This window comes from Syngnathus scovelli, chromosome 9 (assembly GCF_024217435.2).
Source record: "Syngnathus scovelli strain Florida chromosome 9, RoL_Ssco_1.2, whole genome shotgun sequence".
Taxonomy (NCBI): domain Eukaryota; kingdom Metazoa; phylum Chordata; class Actinopteri; order Syngnathiformes; family Syngnathidae; genus Syngnathus; species Syngnathus scovelli.
This window is the reverse complement of record NC_090855.1, coordinates 12,112,067-12,139,296: the sequence shown is the minus strand read 5'-3', so window position 1 is coordinate 12,139,296 and position 27,230 is coordinate 12,112,067. Positions and strand designations below refer to the sequence as shown.

At 47.8% G+C, this 27,230-nt stretch overlaps 2 protein-coding genes and 1 long non-coding RNA gene across 6 annotated transcripts; 2 read left to right on the top strand and 1 right to left on the bottom strand.

Moving 5' to 3' along the window:
- The first annotated feature begins 2,139 nt into the window (after positions 1 to 2,139).
- On the top strand, positions 2,140 to 6,232 carry crabp2a (cellular retinoic acid binding protein 2, a). The gene is made up of 4 exons (XM_049731837.2): positions 2,140 to 2,388; positions 5,188 to 5,366; positions 5,447 to 5,563; positions 5,633 to 6,232. The coding sequence occupies exons 1-4, from the start codon at positions 2,307 to 2,309 to the stop codon at positions 5,681 to 5,683; spliced, it is 429 nt and encodes a 142-aa protein (XP_049587794.1). The 5' UTR covers positions 2,140 to 2,306; the 3' UTR covers positions 5,684 to 6,232.
- Positions 6,233 to 11,102: 4,870 nt separating this feature from the next.
- On the top strand, positions 11,103 to 27,178 carry itga10 (integrin, alpha 10). The gene is made up of 30 exons (XM_049731429.2): positions 11,103 to 11,238; positions 11,313 to 11,364; positions 13,711 to 13,822; positions 13,897 to 14,006; positions 14,077 to 14,165; positions 15,698 to 15,812; positions 15,880 to 16,007; positions 18,044 to 18,192; positions 21,040 to 21,190; positions 21,825 to 21,990; positions 22,481 to 22,551; positions 22,629 to 22,773; positions 23,115 to 23,263; positions 23,335 to 23,478; positions 23,622 to 23,825; positions 23,903 to 24,033; positions 24,105 to 24,271; positions 24,341 to 24,483; positions 24,557 to 24,667; positions 24,747 to 24,832; positions 24,919 to 25,060; positions 25,216 to 25,308; positions 25,382 to 25,548; positions 25,635 to 25,719; positions 25,843 to 25,956; positions 26,025 to 26,132; positions 26,202 to 26,315; positions 26,516 to 26,611; positions 26,687 to 26,800; positions 26,886 to 27,178. The coding sequence occupies exons 1-30, from the start codon at positions 11,167 to 11,169 to the stop codon at positions 26,934 to 26,936; spliced, it is 3,579 nt and encodes a 1,192-aa protein (XP_049587386.1). The 5' UTR covers positions 11,103 to 11,166; the 3' UTR covers positions 26,937 to 27,178.
- LOC125975842 (uncharacterized) lies at positions 13,642 to 21,169 on the bottom strand. Of its 4 annotated transcripts, none has more exons than XR_007484050.2 (5): positions 21,029 to 21,169; positions 20,512 to 20,731; positions 14,124 to 17,303; positions 13,875 to 14,054; positions 13,642 to 13,788 (listed from the first exon to the last, which is right to left on the bottom strand). It is a non-coding gene; the product is annotated as an uncharacterized lncRNA (long non-coding RNA). The 4 variants fall into 4 exon arrangements; XR_007484051.2 differs by having other exon boundaries at positions 20,512 to 20,647; XR_007484049.2 differs by having other exon boundaries at positions 20,512 to 20,764; positions 21,029 to 21,140.
- Positions 27,179 to 27,230: the final 52 nt, after the last annotated feature.

The window sequence follows — 27,230 nt, the reverse complement described above, 5'->3', positions numbered from 1 at the left end:
TTTCATTATTTCAGTCACTTTCAAAGCTCGAGCGTCACTTTGGGAGTCCGGCCCGTGCGAGGGAGCGCCGCAGCAAACAAGCTGCATGAGCGAGATGGAAACAGAGTCGTCAAAGCGCTAAATAGAAGCGAGGCCTTGAGCTCTTTCGTCCCACAGAGTTGCCCCTGAGACTAGACAGAAAGCAGAAAGTTTCCCAAAAGAAACTCAAATGTTCAACTACGGTTGCCTTAACAACAGCCCACGAACTTCATGCTATGGAAAATCCCATTTGCGAGCTAACAGTTAGCATTCACAGCTACAGTTGTATTTTAGGGGAAACGGTTAAAAAATATAAATTGTAACAATAATACCAGAACACCAAAGTTGATGTGAAAGTCATACTGGTACAAAAACGTTGTCATGTTACACTGCCGACATATTTTTCCTGTGTCAATGACAAACATTTTGAGTTTCGAAATGAGGACATCCCTCTACATATTCTCCTAAGAGGTTTTCGAAACGCTGTTGTCGTAACTTAACATCTTTTACTCTTGCAATATCTTGGATAAGTCTTATTTGTATGGCCCTCGCTCTTTTGCGCTCTTTCGCCGTTTTTGGGCAATCCGCGCAAGTTGAGAAGCTACCGCCTAGCGCAAACCAAAAGGTGGCACAGTTTGGACGCGCATTTTTAGGTTACGGATTTTAGTTATTGATCTGACTCCAAATTGCGATCAACACTTAACACATAAATTGCTATGTCCTAATCCACACACTGGCGCACCTAACAATTTTGCGAGTTCGTTCTGTCAAAGAGAAGACCAGTAGATCAATCAGACCAAATTTACCAATTGTTTATTCCTGACAAAGCGCACTAATACAGGCCTGCGTCCCGGGTCCCTCACACTAAAACTCGTGCGTTTTTGTGACCACCAAAAGACGACACATTCCGGGTTGCCCAGTTTTAAAGAAACACAATATGAATATTAAAGCATGCAAAACATTGTGAGATGATTGGTCGATGGCCATCTCCTCCCCGTCTAGGTGTCGCTGAAATCTGGCGGTTGGGTTTTCCCTGCGAAGCCCGACCACATAGACGTGCTGTTGTTCTCGTTTCTCACCGACCTTGAGGTGTTCTCGTCCGGTACTCCCTGTCTGGGCCTATTCCACAACACTTCGAAGAAAACAAGTTCATGCAGTTTGCCTGCACATTCTTCGCCACCCACCAATCCACACGAGCACTCCAATACTAGATATTATATTAATATGATTATAAGTTTAACACAACCTTAAAAATATGTTTGCAAACTGCCGAAAGCACATTTCCCTTTAGCATAAAGGCGGGTGACTTCAATTAGCCAATTATCCATGTCTAACTCTTCTTTATTGCGCCTTGCGTGTGTGGATTGACACGGAGGGAGAGTATATTTGTAGCGGGGAGCCACGCCACGACAGAAACCCCCCCGAGCGGTCGCCTGGGTTACCGCGCGCAAATTCGCCATGCAGCGGAGCGGATGGGATCATCCATCAAGAGTCAATGGTTAACGTCGGCTTTGTATCAGCGCCATCTATCATAGGCGGCCTGCGTGCGCGCGCGCGCGTGCGTGGTCCAACTACCTCCCACACCGCTGACCCTGCTCCACAACTCCCCCCCCCCCCCGCCTCCTTGCGTCTCTTCCGTTCACGCAGCGGGGGGAGGCAAAGGAAAGCTATCGGCGACCTGCGCCGATCCCACCTCTGTTTTTTTTTTCTTTTTCTTTTTTTATTTCCTTGTCCAGCACCTCCCAGTAGCCCCCCCCCCCCCCTTTTAAACTGATATTCCATCGTGCCGGCCAGAGGCTGTATCCCATTACCGGCGCCTTTATTTTTATGACAGCAGCATTAAGATCGTGGGTGGTGAACTTGGCCCCAGTGAAATAGTCAAGCAGGCTGCCACCGACTTGCACAAACTGGAAATCATGCTCACCACATCCACACCTAACGTCACCGTAACGTCCCATCTAGACAGAAAAGAGGAAAGCGTCTCCAAACATGCCGCCTACAGGGGGCGTAATTCTATAAATGTACCGTACGTGGATCCATGCCGATAATCTGGTTGTCCAAAGGGGTGTGGATTGACTAATAAGGGGCGGGGACATGCCTCTCCACGAGTATGCCCTTTTCCGCGGCGCAATTACATTTCATTTGCGCAGGCACACACACGCGGTCAGGGGCGATATCAGTGAAGTCTAGGACCAGGACTAGGGAAGAACCGAAGAGTACGAGGTGCGCACCGCAGCATCGCCACAAGAGGACCACAAACAAGTTGCCATCTGAGCCCAAAGAGCAACATGGAGCGTAAAATCCCGGACTTTTCCGGCACTTGGGAGATGAAGAGTTCGGAGAACTTTGAGGAGCTCTTAAAAGTGTTGGGTGAGTGATGCAAATTCGTCCCACTTCCGCCGCACTTCTTTTCTTTTGTTTTTGTAGGTTACATCTCCTGTCTGTGCACCGGCCTCTATTACGCACAGGCAGGGGGTCTTTGTCATTCTGCAGACGCTCCAAAATTCAAGTGCCTTGGCCCCAGGCCAGCGTCACTAAGCCCCTTCACCCCACTCTCGCCCCCGTTTGGGCTGCCATAACACAAAAGAGACAAACGGCGGCACATCTGCCTGTGGCGCAGCACACGCATTGTGTGCGTGCGCGCGCGCGCGCGCTCGGTCGTCAATAAGCGCGCAGGGGCGCGCGTTCAGTGCGCGACGCTCTCGGATCGACCTGATCCAAAGCGACAGTCGGGAACGGCGAGGCGGGTGCACCTGCTGGTCGCAAGCTTTTGGCTCCCATGTCAAAACAATTGCATTGTTTGCACTTTTCATTTGAAATATAGTCATGCTCTCCCATACACAGGGATGGAAAAGTTATCTAATATTTTGACAAGATGAAAGCTTAAATCCATTCTTTTAATAATGGTTAGTCGCAGCCCTAAACATATTTGGTATCTGTTGAAGCTGATTTGATTTACTAAAGCAATTGAACGCGCGCCAGCGGCTGTATGCATCCTTCCTCAACCCAAACCACTTTTTGGTTTAAATGGGCCTTTGGTTCTGAGCTCCCATGTCGGTGTAACCCAAACGCTGTTCTAAGCCAAACGGCAATTTGACCCTTGACTTGTGGCCTCGCAAATCTCAATCAGCACGTGCGTTTAAGATACACACGATGACCCCATCTCCATCTGGTGGCGAAGCGCAGCTGGATGCGACCTGTCAGCGGCCACCGATGCAACGCTCGCCCCGACCGACCCCGTGGTTTCCTCCGCTCCCTGACCTCTGACCCCAAAGCTCAGTCGGCGGGTGAGCACGCCCTGGCTAGGCCTGATATGGTCGCGTTGGAGCCTTTTGGCTGCCTCAAAGTCAGTCGGGATGGCAGTCACTTGAGAAGCAAGTGTCAACTAAAATATTGTAAAAGTACAAACCTATCACAAGTCATGGTGAGGGAACAGGAACATGATATAATCACATTTTTCCTCTTCGCTGTCACTTGGAGACTTGATTGACGCTACCACAAAAATATTTTTATAAAGTGTTGGTAATTCTGGCAATGATTTTCTAAATGTGGTACGCGGCTCAAGCTTATTTTTTGGTTTAACAATGAAAAAAATTAAACAGTTTTTGCATCATGAGTATATGCTTCAATCCAATTTATTGCGCTGCTCTTTCTGGTGTGCCTGCCTTGGCCACCAGGGAGCAGTATAACAGTTGATGATGACTTCTACTAAGATGCTGTAATTTTTGGACAAGGATAAAGAATATATGCTTGTTATATCTACGTATAGTTTCAACATTTGTGTTCAAATGTCAGTTCTAAAGTGTACAAAGATGGATCATAACAGCTAACCGAAATTGCATTTTGCATTGTTAACATCCAGCAAAGCAGATTTTCCAAAGGCAACAATGTATCATTCTCTTCATTTTATGTTTACTTTGACAGTTGGGAGTGACAGTAAACATCTTGAAGTCGCTTTTTAAAAATCTCAGTCACAATTATTTACTAATTGCCAAAGGGTTGCTTATCATAAAGAAAGTTGAGTTCACCGCCAGCATACAGCGCACACGTCTCAAGTTTGTGCTCCCAAGTCAAAGCAAAAATAAAAAATTGAAGACAGAGGTGCTCAAAACTACTGAAGCACAGACAAGACAACGGCCGCACTGTACGACGTGCTGCCGCCTTGTCAACCACTGTGCATTTCTTGTTGCGTATATATTTACTCTGGCTGAGAGGTGGGAATGCGTGTCAGGTGGGAAACTCAACTGAAAGGCGGGCACTCACAATACTCACATTTGACTCCGGTAAAAGTAAACAGTAGTCTTCCAAATATTCCAAGTATTCAATGAAAAAAAAAGAGGAACATATTTATTTTAATAAAAGTACAGATTTAAAAAATCAGGCCTATTTAAATGTTTAATTGCAGATGTCAGATCACAGTTAAGTCAGCTTTGACATTTGGCGGCCATCAACCGGAGTCACACAATACTCGTCTATTTTCTCAAGCCCGCGCTCGCCTTTGGAGGTGTCTCATTGAGTTGCATTCACAAGTATTTTTACTTGGCGGCTTTTGGCCTTTGTCTGAACCCAAGTTTCGAAATCACGATGACTCAAGTCTTGGGGGTAAAAAAAGAGAGGTGGTGGTGACATGCGGGAATAATGTCCAAAGTATGTATCCACAGCAACAACAAAAAAACAAAATCCACAAAGTCCTCAAACTCTCACCACTCACAAGAAGCTTGACAAGATGGCGATCCGATTCACACTTGACACAAGCAAAACAAACAAAGTGAGGTGACAACAAAGCACACCTGTGCAAGACAGGAGAGGCTGGAGAAATTTGATTGGTTGATGTGAGGAACACGCCTGATGAGAACAAAGTCAACAGATGCAGTAAATGAGATTGGCGTTCGAGCTGCTTGTTTGGAAACATTTGTCACATTGAGCCCACTTGTATTTTCTTCTCGTAGCTTTTGTGTCACATTATTAGTATTTGTTTGTTGGCCATGTTGGGGTTTGAGATGGGACAGAACAAAACTGGGCAAGATTTACCAAAAGAGGAAGTGCGCTTGCAATGAGCACTGCAACCTGAGTATGAGACAATCCAATGATGGCATTTTTCTATGATATCGCTTGATTAAAAAAAAAAAAAAAAACACTTTCCAATTTTTGCTTCCACGTTTGCTGCAGGCGTAAACGTGATGCTGCGTAAAATTGCGGTGAAAGCGGCGTCCAAGCCTTTGGTGGAGATCACGCAAGATGGCGAGACTCTGTCCATCAAGACCTCCACCACGGTCCGGACAACCCACATCACCTTCACCGTGGGACAGGAGTTCAACGAGAGCACTGTGGACGGCCGGCCCTGCACGGTATGCCCTGGAACATCCCCCGCAACATCGCCCAGCGCATCGTACCAATCCGCCTCCTGTTTGCTTCTCTCGCCGCTCAGAGTTTTCCGCGTTGGGAGACGGACAGCAAGATCAGCTGCGAGCAGACCTTGCAGAAAGGGGAGGGGCCTAAAACCTCCTGGACCAGAGAGATAACCAACGATAGCAAACTCGTGCTGGTAAAGAGAGACAGAGAGGAAAAACACTTTCTGGCGGGAATCGAACCGTTTGTGGTGTCTCTTTTGCAGACCATGCGAGCAGATGACATGGTGTGCACCAGAGTCTACGAGCGCCAGTGAACAAGAGCACTTCTCACGTCTCTGTGATGCCTTCAATTGAATTTGTTCCAATCTAATCTTGGCCCATTGAAATGAATGAAGATGCCATGGAACTGCTCCAACCTCCTGCCCAAAATATTTTTTCCTGTTGCTTGTTTGTTTTTGTTTTTTACTACTTTTGAATATTGTACATTATACAAACAAAGCCAAATGTAAACTTCAAATTAGCGTGTTAATTGAATCTCTTCCCACAAAATGTTCAATTAATTGTTTTCAATATAGAGGATAAAGACTATATGCGTACTTTTCGCTTTTGTGTTTTGGCTTGAAAAATCACCACTATCAACGCTAACGCTAGCACGTCAACGATATTTTTTATTCATGCTAATTCAAGCCTTAAGCGAGCAGTTTGTTCTTCAATTTGCTTGCTGTTGAATGGCAAACGTCTTAAGTGTGGTCATTGATATTTGAAGGCTCGGATTCGCTCGTGTCTTTGCCTGCACTCTGACCATTTTTCCTGGCTCTTGTGAAAATGTTCCCCATTTGAAATACAGAAATAGTTGTATGACAGATGTGCGGCTTTTATTTGCTGCGTATGCGTTTCCAATTGTCGTCACCCATCTCTGTTTTTTTTTTTTTTACCCCCGGCTGACCTTTTCATTTGATATTTATTAGCACAGGTTTACGTTTCATTTCTATCACATTCGATCCTATGAAGCAACGTTTCCGATGGGAAAACAATAAATCAGCAACTTTCACTTAATATTGAAGTGCTCGCAAAATTTGTGCAGATGGGACAGAGGCTCGAATGTGCAACTCGAATAAATCGTCTGTGCTCGCGTTTACACTCTGTCAATCGTCTCGTTGCCACATTCCCTCAAAACTTCTCCTTTGGCGTGTTTCAGGTAGGCAAATATTTCCATTACTCCACCCCCTCCACCCCCATCTGCCTTCTTCATACAGAGTAGCGCCCTCAAGACCCTGTCAAAGTACGGCGGTGCAGTTTCAGAGCTGCCAGCTAGAGCGAATGGAGTTGAGCTCAGGCAGTGGAACAAGCTAAACTATAAAACATCTCGCCATGATCTCATTGTGACAGAAAGAGGAGCAGAAGCAGCTATTTTGGGAAGAAGGTGGAACTCAGCCAATGGATGAAGCCACTGGTGAGCATCTTGATTTGGGCATTGACAATAGTTGAAGTCACCCAAAATGTAAAACGAAAATCGTGCTAACCTTCATGCACCCTGCGTTTGGACACAAAGCGCTGAAGACTCTTCAAAGAAAAAACAATCTGTTCAATGTTCTTGAAAACATTGCTTGGACTCAGAAGAGTTTTTCTGGTGGTTTCACTTCAATCCATCAATGCCTCAGAAGGAATCGTTTTGGTCATTGGAGCTTCCACTTAGGAAAACGTAACGGATCAAGTCAAGGTACTGTATGTGAATCCATGTCAAAACGGATGAGAAAAGCTTTAGAGACGCAAGTAGGGAATCTCTCGGGCGTAGAAACAGAAGTCGGGTAAGCTTCTAAGGATTGGTGACCCCTTGTCCTTTTAAGTCCCCTTCTGAACACATCCAGATGGTTGAGAGCAGACTCTACTTCAACTTGGGAGCGAGTCGACGGCCAATTAGCTGACATCGTCTTGGACATTTACCGCCGGCGGCTTGTTGTCAAGCAGACAAAGCAAATTGTACTAACAACGACTTGCGAGCAACAACTGAGCAACAATGAACCCGCCAATGAGTTACTTGGCAACCGCCTGGTTGCCGAAGAGTGAGCGCCTTTCTGTAACTTTATCGCTAAGTGACTTGATGGAAGTGGAAATCCCTTTTTGAGGGAACTCCTTGGTCAAGTGGTCAGTGAGCCGAGATTAGGCGGGCGCGGCGGCGGTGGCAGGAAATGCCGAGAGGATTACAAAGCACGGCCGATTGACAGCAGATGTGCTTAACGAGGAGAGGAGAGCAAAGCGGGCTGGGAAGAAAGATGGCCGCTTCGCTTAGACGTCTCATGACTTGCGAACGGGTTGTTAGTCAGGAATTTAGTGATGCTAAAACAGCTTCTTGCAAACTATCTTGCTTCTTTGCCCTCCAGCTGTGTGCAGTTACATTGTGACCCCAATAAAGACCCCCCCCCCCACCTCCTTGTACCTCCTGCCCTAATAAAAGGGATAAATAACTAGCCCTCCCGAGCTGTTTATTACCCCCCGGGGCACTTAAAAGCAGCTGTCACGTCTCTCTTCAAAACGCCTTTCCTTACACCGGACACGCAAAGCTAAACAAAAACACACACGCACGCCCAAGCTCTTCACACGGATGACATCAAACGCTCGCGAGTGGACGATCGGCTCGTAAAACAACCAAAAGGTGACCGGACGGCATGTTGCGCCACAACCTGGCAAAATTACACAAACACAGATTTGTGAGGAAGACAAATGTTTATCCATGGTATCAAGGTAAAGAGAAGAGCAACAAAGTTAGTTGTAGGTGCTGGGGAGGGGGCGGAGTCGAGCGCCGCAGAGGATTGCGGACACCTCCGTATACTTGAGGATGTGTCACATGAGGCAAGGCTGATGATTAGTGCTTTAACTGAAGCAATAATTGCAACACGGGTCAACTGCAATCTGGGAAAGAAGTGGGAGGGCACCTGAAGCAAGGCCCTGCGGGAACACACGGGAGCAACATGATGGGACGAGGAAGGGGGCGGGGCTCTTTTCTTTCTTCGCCAGTGCATGCATTCCCACTGACTGGAATAATACAAACGGACGCCATTATGAAAGCATCCAGAAGTCATCATATTACATACATATCGACTGGAAAGGTTGGAACAAAATAATAGCGTTTCCATTCATTTCAATGGAGAACGACGATCTGAGATGCAAATCTTTGAAGTTGCCTGCACAAATTGAACTCTTTTAATGTGTAAACACACGAGATGAGAAACTTGTTTTGACCTTAGTAATAACTAGTGTGCAGCCCCACTTTAGAAATACAGACCAAGCAGTGTCTGTGAAGAAACTAACTTCTTTACGAGGAAAAAAAAAAAAACACAAAAGAGGATCGGAGAGTTTGAGTCAACCTGAAGGAGGTGGAATGATCTTTTAGAAACTTCCTTACATGGTGACTCATCCACTTTTGCATCAGCAGACCTCAGCAAATGAGAGCAGCGTTTATCAAAAGTGGTACCGCTGCCCTGGTATGACCTTCCACTGCCGCCCCCTCCCCTCCCCCTTCTCGCATGAGACAATGCCCTTACAGTAGGCTTGTCTTGAACTGTAGCGATAACGAATGTCCCGGTGATCGGTGTAATTAGCGACTCTGGAAGTGAGTGAGGACAGACGGGAGACGGAGAGAGAGACAACTAACTCAGTTTCCACATTCACGGAGGTGACCTCGTCCCGCCCCACCACGTATGACGTTGGATTCCCGCTTCCATGAGCTCTAACATGCCCACCCCGCCCCCATCCTGTCCTTTCCTCTTTTGACTAATTCCAGATGACGAGAGCATCTGGTGCATAGCTGAGGTGCTCACAGAAGACCGACGTGGGCAAGCGTGGCTGGATGAAGCACACCTTGTAAAAGTGTAAACGTCCAAACTAAAAGGCTGCTGCATATGTGTTTGTGTTGCACCTTTGAAGGAGTACCTAAACGTTCACTCGAGTCTGCAGAATCTGTAAGGTCTGGAAGGTTCTCCCAAGAAAATCTGGATTTGAGATTAATTGAAAGGCATTTTGGAAAAGCACAATCGAGAAACAAAAGTTAGTGATTGGGGAAATGAGATAGTGCCCGTTGATGGACGACCTCCTCGTCTGTTAACACTTGACTGTCATCACCTTGTCTCGCGCACAAGCGCTCTGAGCGGATGATATGTAACAAGCAGGTGTTGGATGGTCTTTTACAGAAATCCGTCTCCGCCGCCAGGTCAGTCGTTGATTTACGTTTGTATCAAAAATAAATATCCCACCGACGTGGCAACTCCCGCTGGCCACTCAGCATTCCGTTTTATTTTGGTGACTACTCCCGTTTGTGGAAAACAGAAAGTGGCTCCCCTCTCCGTCGTCGAGCTCTTAAGACACACATAAGTGAGTTCATCCACTAAGTTGGCACAAACCCATCAGCAACTTATTACGGGCAAGAAAAATAATAATTCTGACATCAGGTGACTATCATGAGGCAAACGAGAAGAAACGAGCCCAGGCCCATCTTACGAGTGAGCGAAAAAAGGAGAAATTGAGGCCAGCTGAGAACCAAGACAGGCTTAGAACAGCTGCAGCGCCCTCAAGTGGACAAAATGGCAGCTCATGGCCACAAGAAAAAACACCAGACCACCGCACGGTTACCACAGCAAACAAAACCACTCAGAAGATGACTGAATTCATGAATTGGGAGAACGACAAACTTTCTGACTAACTTGGATGTGAGACATCCCACAAAGTGAAAAGAAACCCTCCTCAATCTCTGTTGACTTGTAAGGGCCAATCCTCTATCGCCCTTTCAAGACAACATTTTTGTTCACGTCTCGTCGTGTGCCACCGTCGGCACGAAATGACCAATTCCTGAACGTTGACTCTTGTGTGACGTCAAGCTCAAAGTCATCAAACCAATCAATTGTTATCAAATTCATTGTGGAGGCTAAATCACAAAAGCTAAATCACGGGCCAACACTGCAACCGTCCGAATACTTTTGGACCAAACTTTTGGCCAAGCAATACCGCTTATATCCGGCAGATGGCGGAAACGTCGCATCCTATTCTTGTCAGCGACTGCAATTTTATCCGACTCGCGGAAAGTCAGCGGATGGATGGTCGGAAGGATGGAAGGACGGAAGGAGGGAAGATTAGTGGATGGATATTTAGTAGAGAGATATTTAGTGGAGAGAGAAAGAAAATGAGAGCTAGATAATCTAGTTCCAAATTGGGGTTGCCGGTGTGTTTATAATCCTCCCATTTTCAGTTTCCCAGGAGAAATATCACGAACCAAGTTTTTTTTATTATTTTTTTATTTTTTTAGAACTACTGCATATTTAAGCAAGCCGCAAATGACGAAAGCATGGCAAACCAGTCTTCCAGCGAGAGGGGGAGAGAACGAGGGAGGTGGGGGGGGGGGGGTAGTGTAAGAGAGAGTGAGCCGTTGGCTCGAACTTTTTCAAAAAGAACAGACGCTGTGCACGCGCTGGATGCGAGGAGGGCGTGATGAATGCGCGCTTTCATTGCCCCCGAAAGTGTAACGCTACAGGTTAAACTCGGAACTGCAGCGCACACCGGGGGTTGCCTAGTTGTAGTGCACGTGCGCGCGCGCGTTCCCCACAAGCCAATCTGGGCAGGAGGAGCATGGCCCGGCGGACCTGTTGAGTGGCCGATCCGACGCACACTTGTGGATCGTGAGGCGCGCTCCAAAGGAACAACTGCCACTTCTCGCTTTGTCATGATTTAATCATTTGTAGCCGCTGCCGCCTATTGGATACGACTTCATTCCGGATCATTGCTGACACCCAACGCCGAACTGAAATTCATGCCGGGATGCCACTGCAGCACCATTTCATTGGAATCGACGCATCTCTGCACTGACGACACCACCGAAAGGGTTTGTTGTTTCTTCAACAAGCTAGGGAGACAAAAAAAACAACTACATTGTGGAAGTCTGATTGGCCGTTCTAGATGGAGCTGCGGGCATACCTGCTGTGCCTGCTGTGCATCTTCCTTCTTAAAGGTAACGGCCAGCTTTCATTAATGTTTCTCTTCCAATATGCGTATGGCTCATTTTCATTTATTTTTATCAGTCAAGAAGCGGTTAATCTGTTTACCGTTACGCAAAAAGTGCTCTTTAGTGGACCACCAAGTCAATATCGATTGGTTTTGGTGTCTAAAACTTTGAATCATGAACTTGTTGAATACAGGACTATCTGAGTATGGTTGTTTCAGCGTGAAAAAAAAAAAATCAGGATAGCATATGATATTAGCATGAACTGTTTTTCTTGTACTTTTACTCTTTTACTGATCAAAATGACCTCAATGCAATTGTACTTGGATTCCTGCGTGTCTAATCGGATGCGATTGTGATCAAGTGTTGCATTCATTGCTTCTGGTAGTGTTTTCCCAACCTGCACTTTAAGTGTTCTCGCATGTGTGTGTGTGTGTGTGTGTGTGTGTGTGTGTCATACAGCAGCATGTAGGTGAGCAAGTATGCGTGTCATGTTAATGCTTTCAACAGAGCTGCCGTGATGCTCGCAGAAGCCGCGCTCTGTTTTCCTGTACGTGCGTGGCCATTCATAAATTCTGCCCGTTTTAATCGAACTGACTTTCATTCCCACGCACGCCGAACCTCTTTCCACCCCCGTATCCCCGCGAGGGGGTGACGGATGAGAATGAAATGATCAAGATAATGGAGAGACAATCTGCGGTGGAACGGGAAATCCAATCAAGGAATCCAACACCTCACTGGGCCTTCAGTTAAAAGGGAGAGGAGGGGAAGAAGGAGGCGAGCGCCAGCGTTCAAGCCCCTCAACAAGCGGACTGCATCCCATACAGGCCATGTTTGAAAATGTCGTCAGCCATGAAAGCAGATCCCTTATTTTGGTGTTTCATCAAAATACTCGCAAGCGTCCAAACACATTCACATCAAGCTCAACGCACGCAAGTAATTACACGCACTCAGACAGCCAGAGCTGAACGTGCGGTTAAGAATCTGGACACGCTTTGACTCGATAAATGTTTGCAGCCAGTCGTCATGGCAATGGGTGGTCAAGACAGGCCGCGGTACAATGTCATATATAAGGCATGGGGGGGGGTCTTGTGGTCTGCAGACAAAAAAAGAGGCCATTTATGGTTTTGGAAGAGGAGGATCAAGGAGACGAGAAGGAATCTTATTGTGGAGAGTCGGGCGTGGATGCGCGCAGCCACAAGAAAAGAATCCAAGGCAATGACCTGTTCAAAAATAACCCAAAGGCCCATAAAGGGAAGATTCGGCGCTGGCGTTCCGAAGGCTTCGGAACATCTGCGTGGAATCAAGAAGGATGGCCGCGACCCGTCCAAGTCGCTCGAGGTTTGGACGAGTACAAGCAGCACCACTTGGAAGCCAAACGCTTCGTCAAACGCTGCTGGCCCGCAAACGCATTCGACTCAACGAGCAAGAAAAACAGCCCGGCGGCGGGTGAGCAAGCGCGACAAGAACGACACGCGAGCAGATGGAGCGTGGCCGCATCTCCGGTTTCGTCCGCCTGCTTAGAATTTGCGGGCATATCGACGGCTTTATTGGCATCGCTCTTTCGTGAGCTGCACAGTCAAGTCAGTCGGGTCACGAATGGACCCAGTTGCTGCAAAACCGCAAGTGACGTCAGCTCACCAAACACTTCATTTGGTACAATTTAGCTCACATGCAAGACATGTACACTGGATAAAAAAAAAAAAAAAAAAGTCACGCATGTCAAATCCCTCATTGACGTATGCAAAAGAAAACCGAAGAGAATTCCGCTCCGATGGACACCATGAGACTCTAATAAAGAAGCCTAGCATGTTTTCAGGAGCGGGCCAGCCAGCCGACGAGCATCTTACCGCTCGTGACGGAATCAAAGGGCAGACTTATGCTGCCGTCAACAGGGTGCTCACTATGCTCCTCACTCCAACACGCCTTTCCTTCCTCACCTCTGGACTGAACTCCCTTTCAGCTCTGCTAGCTGTATGCCGCTGCTGTTTATTCATCCTTTTCACTGGCTCCCTCGTCCAGTCCGTGTTCCCCAAAACCGAAACAAAAATATAGTATAGCGGGCTCTAGTCTGATATGTTATTTTTTTTCTTGGATATGCCCGACGGCAGTTAAAGAGTGGGTATATGTGATTCCTTGCGAGCATTGACAATTTAAAGGCAAGTGCATCATCGTACGTACATCAAGGAGAATTGGCAAAATCGCTTTGGTTCTTTTGAAATGCTCTCAACTGGGACAGCAGCCATCCAATATTTTTAGAATTGATTATTGGCTCAATAATTCGAGAGAATGTGCATCTAAACCACCTTTGGTCAATATTGATGGGACCTCTTTTGCTTGTGCTCAATTCTGCAGGCTGGTGCCAGTGCTTCAACATTGACGTGACGCATCCGCGGATCTTCGGCGGTCCGGATGATGCACTTTTCGGCTTCTCTGTGTTGCAGCACGAAGCGGAGGGAGAGAAATCGTGAGTTTGCCGAGCTAGGCCGTGGCGCGCTGCTTTTTTGCCGCTAACTGACCTTGAGAATGGTTACCGTGCAGAATGCTGGTGGGCGCTCCTTGGGACGGGCGGCCCGGCAACAGGAAAGGAGACGTCTACAAATGCAGCGTGACGGAGGAGAGCAACTCCAACTGCAGCAAGTTGGATTTAGGTGAGAGCCAACATCCTCCGGGTGAAGGTCCAGAACCATCGGTCTGAGCTGTCATTTGCATCCATCACAGGTGATGCGGCCTTTCGGAATATTTCAAAAAACTTAAAAAACTCTCACCTGGGAATGACTCTCACGCCGGACTCACCCGACGGCCTCTTGGTATGTGCCTCCGACTCAGTTTTGAAAGCATCCACCCTGCTTCTGTCTTTGAATAAACTTTGAAGATAATTCAGACACACATTGAGAAAGCGCGAGAGACAAACATTACAAAATGAACCTACACGTTGCCACCTGTATGCACAAAAAGCAGGATTGAAGAGGATTTCACATTCAACAATCTTCAGAAATACTCAACTTGCTGTTTTTAATCTGTTTTCAAATTTACACAGCCAGACAAAATAGTCTTTCACCATCTAGTTGTCAATAGTAGAATTACATAAAATAAATGTGAAGAAGGACAAAATAGTTCCTGAATAAACGGGGCCCAAAATCCATGAAATGGATCTGGCAGCAGGCGGCTCGGTGGCGCACTGGGTAGCACGTCCGCCTCACAGTTAGGAGGGTGCGGGTTCGATTCCACCTCCGGCCCTCCCTGTGCGGAGTTTGCATGTTCTCCCCGAGCCCGCGTGGGTTTTCTCCGGGCACTCCGGTTTCCTCCCACATCCCAAAAACATGCTTGGTAGGCCGATTGATCACTCCAAATTGTCCCTAGGTGTGAGTGCGAGTGCGAATGGTTGTTTGTCTCTGTGTGCCCTGCGATTGGCTGGCAACCGGTTCAGGGTGTCCCCCGCCTACTGCCCGATGCCGGCTGGGATAGGATCCAGCACGCCCGCGACCCCCGTGGGGACTAAGCGGTTCAGAAAATGGATGGATGGATGGATGGATCTGGCAGCTCGCCGAGGTCCGACTCCAAAAGCATGCGGGCGTGTAATTTGGACTCTTGCCGGGTTTGACTCAGCATGTGGCGTTTTGTGCCTTCAGTTAATCCGGCATGTCTTCGCACGTCTCGGAGCTGGCTCGTTTATTGTCTGTGAAAAGCTGTCGGGCGCAGTCGCCACTTGAATGTGTGTGCGTGTTTTTCTTGAGGCCGGCGGTCAGGTCTATAACGGGCTGGGAATGCGTCTCCGGACTTTTGTTAATAAAAGACGAACAAAAAGCCAACGCACCTCTGTTGATTTTCGTTTCCATCTCCGAAGGATCCACTTTCTGTAATAAGAGGGCAAAATATAGGACAGGATGTTTCTCCACCCCCACTTTTGACGTGAGCGCCAGCAGCGTAGTGCTTCTCCCTCACTCTCAGCTCAATTAGATCTAAATTGCCTGACTGGTCTGGTGTTCTGGTGCTGCCAAGATGACAACAATGCTCACCCCCCACCACCACCACCACTTTCTCCATCTCCCCGTTCTGTCCCCCAAACCGCATATTGTAATTTTTCCATGACCAACTGCCTCTCTTGCCTGCTTTTACTCACTGCCTGCCCTTATTTAGTCACTTTTTTAGTGAAACACTACATTCGACCCAAGCAAACAAGCACCGGGATAGCTTAGCGCAGAAATCCACCAGTCCAGACCGACGTCTCGCCGGACCCACTTGTATTATTGACATGGTTACATTATTATTGGATATGAATGTGTCAGCGGTGCCTCGAGATACGAGTGTAATTTGTTGGGCGACCGCACTTTTTTGGCAGGCATGCGCGCCACTGTGGTCTCAGGAGTGCGGCACGTCCATGTTCAGCACGGGCATCTGCGCCTCCATTGGAGACGACTTCCAGCCGCGAGAGATCATCGCTCCGACGGCGCGACGTAATGGCAAACACACGGGCACGTACATTGAGAAAGACGCAGGCAGCCATATGTCTTGTTCTCGCAGGGTGCACGACGTACATGGACATTGTGATCGTGCTGGACGGCTCCAACAGCATCTACCCCTGGTATGAGGTGCAGAGCTTCCTCAGCAACATCCTCAGCAAGTTCCACATCAGCCCGGACCAAATGCAGGTAAGGTTATTGGTTGAACAGACTTCCGATAAGAGCCCTCTACACAAGCAACAAGTCACCCAACAACAAACAAGAGTTCAGCAACTAATGAACATCCATCCATCCATCCATTTTCTGAACCGCTTAGTCCCCACGGGGGTCGCGGGCGTGCTGGAGCCTATCCCAGCCGTCATCGGGCAGTAGGCGGGGGACACCCTGAACTGGTTGCCAGCCAATCGCAGGGCACACAGAGACAGACAACCAATCTCACTCACACTCACACCTAGGGACAATTTAGAGTCTTCAATCGGCCTACCAAGCATGTTTTTGGAATGTGGGAGGAAACCGGAGTGCCCGGAGAAAACCCACGCGGGCCCGGGGAGAACATGCAAACTCCACACAGGGAGGGCCGGAGGTGGAATCGAACCCGCACCCTCCTAACTGTGAGGCGGACGTGCTACCCAGTGCGCCACCGAGCCGCCCGCTAATGAACATTTGATCCAAAATAACCTTCAAGATGCTTCAAGACACTCCAGATTAAAGTTTGCTCTCAAACTAAACGTTAAACAAAGAGAATGACACCTTGTGTATTTTAAACAAACACACAATGTTGTTTTTATGACGGCCCTCGAGCTTCATGCTAACATGAATGGAAAATGCCATTGACCTACTAGCATGATTTTGGGATATTTGAATGCAGATGGTGGCCCAACACTGGTCAGATAATTGAGTAAAACAATACTCAGGCATATATTCTTTATCCACGTCCAAAAATGAGTCATATTACAGCAGCCTGCTGAGTTGTAGAAGAAGTCTGTTCTTCTGCATGAGACTCTTTGTTGGTTTTATTTGAACCCTGGGCAACAGAAAAGTGGCAGACAAGCTTTTTGGGCCAAAGCATGCACAAGAACAGAAAAGGAAGTCGGTCCATGCGGATTGCTGCTGTGACATCAAAGGGCATTTGGAGGCCAACTCAACGTGCAGGGGAGGGAGAGGGGGGAGGAAGGTTGGTTTGGGTTGTAAGAGAAACAGGCAATGTGGGGTGAAAAGGAAATTCCTCTGGTTTTCCATTGAAGTCCAAGATTCCAACAACTCGCTGTTTGCTTTAGGTGGGGGGGGCGCTTGTGGTTTTCTTTATGACTTCTAGCTTATATTTTCGTCGACTACGACTACAGTGGTGCCTTGAGATACGACTTGGATCGGTTGTGTGAATGCTCGCTCTTCTCAAATCATCTTTCCCATTGAAATGAATAGCAATGCTGTTAATCAGTCTCAGCCTTCTCCCCCGAAACAACAAAAACGGTTGTAATGTGTATTCTGGCAAGGGAAAAAAAACAACATTAATGGCAGTAATGTGCAACTCCTCTCAGCTCATAAGTAGTACACTAATATAAGTCGCTTCATACAGGGTATAAAGTACATTGTCTGTCTACATCTGTTGCCATATCATGTCTTCAATCAATTGCTTATTGGTTTAAAGCATCGCAAGATAGATGCTATGTAGCGTTAGCATTAAGATAGCAGACCGAAAGGCTAAGCTATGTGGTTGTTTCAAATTCACAGGCTTCTTTTTATTTTTGATTATTGTTAAGTGTGTCTAAACCAGGGGTGCCCAATACGTCGATCTCGATCGACCGGTCGATCGCCTGGCCACCACTGGTCGATCGCGTGAGATTAAAATGTTTTGGGGGTTTTTCACACTTGACGCGTGCGCAAAAAACGGCGCTAACAACACAACACGAACACACAAGCTCGCGAGTTCCCTCCAATTGTTAGAACTCTATTTTTTCTCTTAAACTTAAGAAAGGGTATAAAAATGAGTGGGGCAGCTGGACATAGTAAAAAGATTTATAAAAAAAAGTATATATAAGTATAAAGTATAAAGTGTATATATATATATATATATATATATATATATATATATAAAATTAATTTTTTTTTAGTGGGTAGATCTTTGTGACTTGGTCATTTCAAAAGTAGCTCGCAGCTGAAAATGTTTGGGCACCCCTGGTCAAAACTAACTGTGAGCTGCTACGTTTGGTTTCTCTCGCGTGGAGGTGGGAATCCTGCAGTACGGCGAGGTGGCGGTCCACGAGTGGTCGCTGAGAGACTACCAGAGCACACCGGAGGTGGTGGAGGCTGCCAAGAACATCAGCCGCCAGGAGGGACGGGAGACACGCACGGCTCATGCCATCAACATGGCCTGGTAGGCCTCATCTACCACCACCAGTACCACTTTGGGCTCTTTCCGAATCATTTGGTGGACTAGAGTCTTACTTAAGTCAGAATCTCGTAAGCGTGCGCAGTCAGGGCCAAACAAGTATGTTGAGTCGATGTGAGCAGCAGACATGTAAGCAGCTGCGCGCTCTCGGGCTTTCCTGAAAGATGGAATATTTCTGCCGTGAAGACAAACCCAGACGTGTTATTAATATTGGGCAAGGAACCATATTTGGTAACTTTAGAACGTGCTCAAATAGGACCCTCCACACCTCAAAAGCAGAACCGTCTGATGTTTTCTGCCAACCAATTAAGGAAGACAAATTATAGTCATAAAATCATATCCGATATTAATACATGCTAGCTGGATGTGGTATTTAGTAATGTTCCATTTACTATTTATAACAGATATATAAATAAATACAAAATATATAAATGTGTAAATAAAATAAAAAATAATATAAAATATATATTATAAAACATATATATTATAAAAAATGAAATAAAACATTTAGTGGACTTCCATTTCCCTCAAAAACTTGAGCTCAAATATTGAGTTGGAAAGATGTGCAAGCATACTTAGTTGTGAATGAATATACATAATTGAGAAAAAAAAATCACCAATCATGGAAACGCCCCCGTAGCATTTGTGTGCATGTTTTTAGATGATCGTGCATGTGCAAGATTTCATTTTGCTTGACCTGAATGTATTCAAGGATTTTCCCAACAAGGTGTTACAGATGAAGATATGTTTTAAAAAGGGGATGTAGGGGAAAGCTCGTTCTCATGAAATCTGATATACACTGACAATATATTCGCAACATGCTGGCTCCTTTAATTTGCTCCAGATCACCCTCGGAAAGAAATATGCCAAAAAGGGGGCGGGGCCTGATGGCCCGTGAAGCCAGGCCTAAAGAAACAGTTTGCTATAGGCGAAAAACCACAAAGTCTTGAAACTAACCCTGCTTTTTTTCCTCTCTATTCCAAATCAAATTCCTGCTTTACTGGAGTCGTACATGCGCACACTCCCTCGCGCACGCAGCTAATTGGAGAGTTCCTGTTTTGTGCTCCATTTCAAATGCAACATTTGAAGAGGCAGTGAAACACTGCAGTGCAAATGTTGACACGCTTTCAAAATGTCCTTTCTGCACTTTTTCTATTGGGGGGGCACTTGTGGGTGAGCGAAGGGACCCTGGTGGAGGGAAAGCCGCCAACGGCGCCGTTGTGGTTCCGTTTTTGAAAACGGCCTCAATTGGACTCAATGAGCTTCTGCTTTCCAAGACTCCAAATTGTTCTTCGCTGCAGAGATGAGATTCTATCTCGCCGCTCTATTTAGTTTACACACACCTTGTTGTTGTCATAGCGATGAGCGACGGGAGATTAGTCTCAAACAATCGGGCCAGCCATGTGAGCGGCTAGCCTCCGGTGTTGCCTTTGCCTGAGATGCACGCGTACACAGTGGTCGGTGACAGCTGGGCGAGTGGGTGGAGTTGGCACGAGAGTAAGAAAACACCGGTAGGCGGCCGGCTGCTGGCTCAGTGTGGCCGCAGGTGAGGCGGGGCGCCTGCTCGGCTAGGCTGCACTCCGCAGCTGTCAAAACACGCATGGCCAAGCATGGCCGTGTGTGTGTGTGTGCGTGTCAGCAGCGTGTGAGTGCGACTCTGTCACACGGCTTGTAAAAGTTTGGCGGCCTGCAAATGAGCTCATCTTCCGCCTCCCCCTTCTCACTTCTCTTTTCATTTGGATGCTGGTTTGGGTGTCATCACATTTTCCTTTTACGCCTCCTCTAGTTGTATTGTTTAGTTCACATGAGGACAACTTGTGCGTTTCTGTCCGCAATGTTTCGATACAGGCGGCAGGGCGCAAGCTAGCATTTCTGCCTCACCGTTGTGACGGGGAAAAGTTGCACGTTAGGGAATTGCGCTACCGAGAATGAACGGATGAATGTCTCTTGACACACTTTCACGCGACATCCTCACTGCTAAGTTCATTCTTTTCTCCGTACGCCTTTTCTGGCTCGTTGGTCTGTTGGCCTCCTCGTGTTGTCGCCCTATGTAATTTGCAGACTGCTTGTTGGGGGAAGGAAACGTTTGTTTTTAAGTTCTGCACTTGGGCTTGCTGACTGGCGACCACAATTTTAAATTTAGCCGGGGACTGGAGTGACGCCTGAAAATGACTTGAGTGACGATGCTTCCCGCTCTCCCCAACACTGTGCATGCGTGCGTGCGTGCGTGCGTGCGTGCGTGCGTGCGTGCGTGCGTGCGTGCGTGCGCGCGCGTGCGTGCGTGCGTGCGTGTGTGTGGCTTACCAAGCGTAAAGCACGTCCCACTGAGTGCAGGTTTCATGCAGACAAACAGGGTGTGGCTTCTGGTCAGTCTGTGCGTGTAAGCTTCCTCTTCATCATGCCACCATTGCATAGGAATGCACAGATGCCCTGACACACACTGCCCACTTTTGAGTCAAAGAGAGGCTACGTTATTTGTGTCCAGTATGACTAATGTGTGGTCCACTCGGGATCTGCATCAGTCCTGTCAATGCAATGACCAGGCGTTGAAATGGTCCTATGGAGGGTGGGGAACTTGTGAAAAAGTCTAATGCAAAGCATCAAACAAACATTTTGGGGCTTCTTACAACAGTTCATCTGAGGTTTCAATTTTTGAATTGCACAAGAATCCCACTGACCCGTTTTTCCAAGATATGAGGCGTTCAGATTTTTTTTTCTGCTTTGACTTACGAGGCCTCAGACGCTCTAATGCCACTCCCATTTAAGGTTTACTGACAAAATGTGTCTCTCTTTGTGAACAAAACTTCTATTTTGTACTCACGCACGACACAGCACGGAGGCGTTCAGCGCCGAGCGAGGTGCGAGGGAGGGCGCCACCAAGGTGATGATCGTGGTGACGGACGGAGAGTCGCACGACGGCGAGGAGCTGCCCGACGCTCTGCTCGAGTGCGAGAGCAGAAACATAACCAGATACGCCATCGCCGTGAGTGGGACTTCTGATTTCACAGTTCCACTAGTTCGCTATCAAGTTTCATTTCATATCTATTCAGGCATTTCACAACATTGTTTGACGCGAATTGGGGAAGTGACAGCTTATATCTGGAAAGTACCACCGTCCAATAAATAGTAAAGCACTATTTTAAAGAGGGATGACACATCCCTGACATTCCTCACACAGTTTGCTCCACACGCCCTCAAGACGCTGGCGACCCCTAAATAGCGTCTTCCAATTACCAAATGAACACTTTGGTCGCAGTGGCCTTGAATAAGCTCCGCCTGCCTACGCAGCAACAGCAGACACTTTTTGTGGGCGAACGCCGCAAACTCCTCCCGTGGCCACGAGAGAATGAAAGTGCGTTTGTTGCCTTTTGTCGAGAAAAGCCAGACAGTCGTGTACAGTTGCATGACCCGCATTTTGATGGGCGGGGATGATTTGAGTCACGAGTGTGGTAATGATACAAATTCAATTTGTGTCTCAAGCCACCAAGCAGTAGAAAAGTTGGTCAGGACTGCATGACCAGGACCACCTTTTGGTTGCTCTCGGCAACACTGCTGTTTATGCTCTCTACTAGTTTCACATTCAAACGTGACGGTGACTCGGTTTTGACATTCCGCAGGTCCTGGGCCACTACCACCGAAGGCAACAGAACCCTGACACCTTCATCAACGAGATCAAGTACATCGCCAGCGATCCGGACGACAAGTACTTCTTTAACGTGACCGATGAAGCAGCGCTCAACGACATCGTGGACGCTCTGGGAGACCGCATCTTCTCACTGGAAGGTGGGTGGTTGGAGCCAAGCAGACGAGTCCACCAAAGGAAATTATGGCAGATCTAAAAACGTGGCAGCTCATTTTTGACACGTTTTCAATAGGAAGCGATTTGTCTGACCCCTGAACTGGACCGAATATGATATTGAGTGACTGTAACATCAAATCATAAGAAATTAAACACGGGACTTTAGAATGACTTCAAAGGTCGGAAAGCTGAAACGAGAAGTATGGCGTTGAGTACAAAAAAGTGCAAGTGCATATCCGGTGAATAAATGACTGCAGCAGTGTTTATATATAAGGAGAGGAAGTAGTGTTGAAAAGAGACACCAGCTAAGAAATCAGACGGCAAAGGAAAAGGGTGCGGCTTTGCTGTCACCTGTGGAGTTTGAGAACGTGCTGAAAAGGAAGGAGGAAGGGAGGGAAGGCAGGATATATCAAGCAACGAGAGGATGCCGAGCGCTGACCATACTCTACCTCTGTGCTCTGGCTCACCTCGCAGGCACTCTGGGCAACCAGAGCTCCTTCCACATGGAGATGTCCCAGATCGGCTTCTCCACCCACATGCTGGATGTAAGTCCCACCTCATTCCTCATGTATTTGCACACTCCCTGCGTCTTCATGGTTTTGTCTGGTGGCGCCGCGCTCAGGATGGGATTCTGTTTGGGATGGTGGGCGCTTACGACTGGGACGGCGGCGTGCTGAAGGAGGGCACCAACGGGAGAATCGTGCCCGCCAGAGAGGCCTTCGAGAGCGAGTTCCCCCTGGAGCTGAAAAATCATGCAGCATATCTCGGTACATTTCAGATCTAAATCGTGATATCAGACAAGAGAGGAGTAATTGATTCTGTTTGTTGATCCCACATGATGTTGGGCTCGTATTCAAGAGAGATTTTAAACCATTTTGGGGATCATCCAAAGCAAGCAATGAGTCCCATTTAGGAAACAGAGCAGACGTAAGAACATTAAATCAGCTAAAACATTATGTCAAAGTAGCCTTGAGTGGCTGTGTATCAGGATCTTAAAGAGCCACACATCTGTGCTAAAGTCATTGCTGTCATCTTTCCAGTCAGTGTAAAGTGATAGTTCTTCCAGGAGTTCATATGCAAGAACCCGGCCGATGGTTTATTTGCGCAGGCTACACAGTGTCTTCTGTGCTGGTGGGTGATTGGAGGAGGCTGTATGTGGCGGGCGCGCCGCGCTTCAAGCACAAAGGCAAAGTCATCTTGTTTGAGCTCAGCGACAACGCCGACGTCAACATCGTGCAGGCCCTCAATGGGGAACAGGTGCAAGTCCAAGAGTGACAACGCCACCCCCTGCTGTCAGGAAACTGAAAGAACATGACTGCCGCCCCTAGATCGGTTCCTACTACGGCAGCGAGCTGTGCGGTGTGGATGTCAACCAGGACCGAATCACTGATGTTCTCCTGGTTGCAGCACCCATGTACCTGGGCTCCGGGAACAAGGAAGCTGGGAGAGTCTACATCTACACACTCAGTGGGGTAAGACTGCACAAAAACGGGGAACACGCCATGGGTGGAATTTGAATCCCAAACCTCAGAACCATGAGGAGGACATTCAAAGCACTCAACCATCGATAACTATCGTCCCCAGTTTGTATTCCATGTCCTTGCCTTTTTCTCAGGAGGAATTTGTCTCAAACGGTACGCTGAAATCAGACGAAAAGTCCCAAGATGCTAGGTTTGGCTACGCAATGGCCGTTGCTCCGGACCTCAACCATGACGGATTCACTGACCTACTGGTGGGTGCCCCCTTGGAAGATGACCATCGTGGGGCTGTGTACGTGTACCACGGCCAAAGTATTTACATTAACCACCGCTACAAACAGGTATTTGGCAGTCTTTAACCCCTGTGACCTCACAAAAGTATTCCAGAATCCAATCAGAGTGGTTGCTTGATTTTCAGCGTATTGCTGGCATGTCAGTGTCCCCGTCCTTGCAGTATTTTGGCCGTAGTGTTAGCGCCAGGTTGGACTTGGATGGAGACGGGCTGATCGACTTGGGGGTGGGAGCCCACGGCAGTGCCGTGCTGCTCAGGTGAGCCTAAAAAAACAGGGACTGTCCATCAAGTAGAAGGTTATTTCCAGCATTTATCCTCCGTTTTGCAGATCTCGAAGCATCGTGCAGATCAACGTCAGTCTGTCCTTCCAGCCGCACTCCATCAATGTCATCCAAAAGACGTGCCAGCGCGGTGGGCGAGAGTCCGCCTGCCTTGACGCCACCGCCTGTTTCACGGCCATGTCCCGCTCCCCTGGACCGAGCAGCAACGGCTTTGGTAGGTCACTTACCACCTTTAATCCAGGTCTGGTTTCACAAAAACTGACTCGATTGATATCTTTCCCAGATTTGTGGGTAGCGGCGATGTTGGACGACAGGAAGTTGTCAGCCCGGGCGCTATTTGATGACAGCTCCCACAGGTTGACCCAGCTGGCGGTGCGGGCTCACACGGGACAGACTCTGTGCTACAAACTACCCTTCCACGTTTATGTGAGCATTTCAGGCCAATGTTCACAAGCTTCGAGCAACACTCCTTCACATTTTCATCCCTTGTCGCTAACAGGACACAGCAGACTACATTCGCCCAATCAGCTTCTCACTGCGCTTCAAGATCAACGACACTCAGAGCGGTCCCGTGTTGGACGAGGGCTGGCCCACATCCGTCAAGAAATACGTGAGTGAAAAACGGTGGGCCCGCAGTTCCTGTTTTTCCCTAGCCAAACCTGATGTTCTTTCCATGTGTCCCTGAGCAGATCCCCTTCTTTAAAGACTGCGGGGAGGATGACGTGTGCACCACGGATTTAGTCATACAGGCCCAAATGGACATCTCTGGGACCAGGTAAGGTTGTGTAACCGCACAGTCAGAACATGACAATTCAGCTGTTAACGTTCCACAGAGTCAAAGTTCTCCTGTTTCCTCCACAGACACAAACCTTATGTGATCCGCAGTCCTCGTAGGCGTATGTCCGTGGAAGTCCAACTGGAAAACAGACTGGAAAACGCCTACAACACCAGCCTGACGCTGCACTATTCACGTAACCTGCACTTCTCCAGCCTAAGTATTCGGGTATGACCCAATGACAAGAATTTGGCAGGATTACATTTCTAGTGGTGTCATCTCGTCAAAAAGGCACCATACCTTTGGTGGATCATTTGGGACTGCATCTATTCCAATCAAGCAAACTTATCTCCTTTCTGGATGGTTTCATATTTTGTTTGTAGGAAGAAAGCAACTTCAAGATTGAGTGTACAGGCCTGGGCTCCAACAGTCACTCGTGTAACGTCAGCTACCCGGTCTTCCGCTCCCAGTCCAAGGTACCCGTGGGAATAAGCGCATCACATGACGCAAACGGCACCCATGTAATCCGTCTCTTCTCTGTGACCAAAGGTGAACTTCATGCTGGAATTTGAGTTCAGCTGTGCCACCCTGAACAATCGAATCCAAATGAAGTTGAATGTAGCCAGCGATAGTGTGGAGCGAGTAGACACTTTAGGGGACAACAGTGTTCAGCTGCAGAGCTTTGTCCAGTATGAGCCCGACTTGTTCGTCAGCAGGTAGAAGCCTGCGGCACCATAACCGTTCTGGCCTCATTTTGGGGTCCTGCCGCTGGGTCGTCACATCTATTTTCCTCCTTCTGCAGTGATTCAAATTTAAACCGATATGAAGTGCATCCCACGCGGACAATGTCAGAAGCCATTGGGCCAGAGTTCTACACGCACTTTAAGGTACACTCACAAAACCTCAGTGGTGAGTGGGCAGAACCGGCGAGTTGCCTGGCTTTTTCCCCCAGTGCTAGTTCGAACAAGAAAAAGACTCCTTTGTAAATTAGAGGCAACTTTTGTTTGCAGCTCCAGAACCTGGGTTGTTACCCTGTGAGTAATCTGGAGTTGAGGCTGCTTTTGCCATCGGCGGCTGCGGAAGACCAAGTCTTCATGACGGTCACAGACATCTCTTCTCACAACGTGAGTCGTCCCCCGTCACGAGCAGCCCTTTCCTCGTCTCTGGGTGACACACTGGAATTGTCTCCCAGGCCTCAGCCGTCAATTGCAGCGTCACAAGTGATCTGGCCACGCTGAAAGGCCGGCAGAAAGACGTGCGTCCATTGCACCCTGAAGACATGATGGAGAACGACGTCCTGGTGAGGCCCTCGCGGCATCGCGGCTAGCCATCATCAAAAATTGATTTTGTATTTACCATCTTCCCAAAGAACTGCAGCAGGTCGTGGTGCATAGAGATTACGTGTCAAGTCCAGCAGCTCCAGAGGGGACAAGCTGAAGTCATTCGCCTCAGCCGCAGAGTCCATGATGACTTTTTCCGAAAGGTGAGCAGCCAAGCGAATCACACAAGTGAGTCACTGCGGCAAGTCCTTTATTTGATGTGACATCGCCAACTCCTGGCATGGCATGCATATTACATAATTCTTCCTATTTTTTTGCCCCTCCAGATGTTGCTTTCAGGATGATTATGTAATTAGCCACTTTGGCTTAAGAAATTTACCTTGTGCGTCCTTGTTTTCTGCAGGCCAAATATAAGTCAGCGAGGATCGTGAGCATGTACCACATCGCACCTGGCGAGACCAACCTCATCACCTTGGCAACAGGAACGGTGTGGCGAGAGGTAACGGCAGCATACTACGTGCCGTTCAAGAGATGAGGAACTTTGAATTTCTCAAACATGTCCGCTTGCCTCCAGACTGTGCTGGAGGTGCTGAAGGGGCGAGCTATCCCCATCTCGCTGTGGATTCTCATCGGGAGCATCATTGGTGGCTTGCTGCTCCTGGCGCTCATCATCTTCATTCTATGGAAGGTGAGCGTGTGGAACACAGATGATGTTTGTCAAGCCGACTGGTCTCAGCGCAGCAATCACATCATTTGTTGTCCTTTCTGCACAGCTGGGCTTCTTCGCGCGCAAGCACAGAGAAGATGAGAACCAAGAGGAGTGAAAGCAGTACTTGCTGGGACATTTCTGGGTTCATCGGGCTCGTCAAGCGTTCCGCCTTCGAGCGGGTCCAAAGACAGAAAGCATCCGGCTCCCGCGACAGCCAAAGGGGCCCTATGACGGAAATGCACTCGCCACTGGTCCAAGGCTTGGGAACACTTGTGTAAATATTACATTTGGAAGTGGTTCAAATCACATTTTTTAATTTAATAAACAGACATGCTCTTGGTTTTACGTTTCAAACAATCACTGCGTCTCGAAACGCTCAATTTTTTTTTATAAATTAAAACGGTTGAAA

Excerpts from the sequence above, each read along its gene's own strand:
- crabp2a (XM_049731837.2), top strand. The coding sequence starts at position 2,307 with ATGGAGCGTAAAATCCCGGACTTTTCCGGCACTTGGGAGATGAAGAGT. Across the intron at positions 2,389-5,187 it reads GGAGCTCTTAAAAGTGTTGG|GCGTAAACGTGATGCTGCGT; the intron begins GTGAGTGATGCA and ends CGTTTGCTGCAG. Across the intron at positions 5,564-5,632 it reads ACGATAGCAAACTCGTGCTG|ACCATGCGAGCAGATGACAT; the intron begins GTAAAGAGAGAC and ends TCTCTTTTGCAG.
- itga10 (XM_049731429.2), top strand. The coding sequence starts at position 11,167 with ATGCCGGGATGCCACTGCAGCACCATTTCATTGGAATCGACGCATCTC. Across the intron at positions 14,166-15,697 it reads ACTCACCCGACGGCCTCTTG|GCATGCGCGCCACTGTGGTC; the intron begins GTATGTGCCTCC and ends CTTTTTTGGCAG. Across the intron at positions 24,833-24,918 it reads ATGGACATCTCTGGGACCAG|ACACAAACCTTATGTGATCC; the intron begins GTAAGGTTGTGT and ends TTTCCTCCACAG.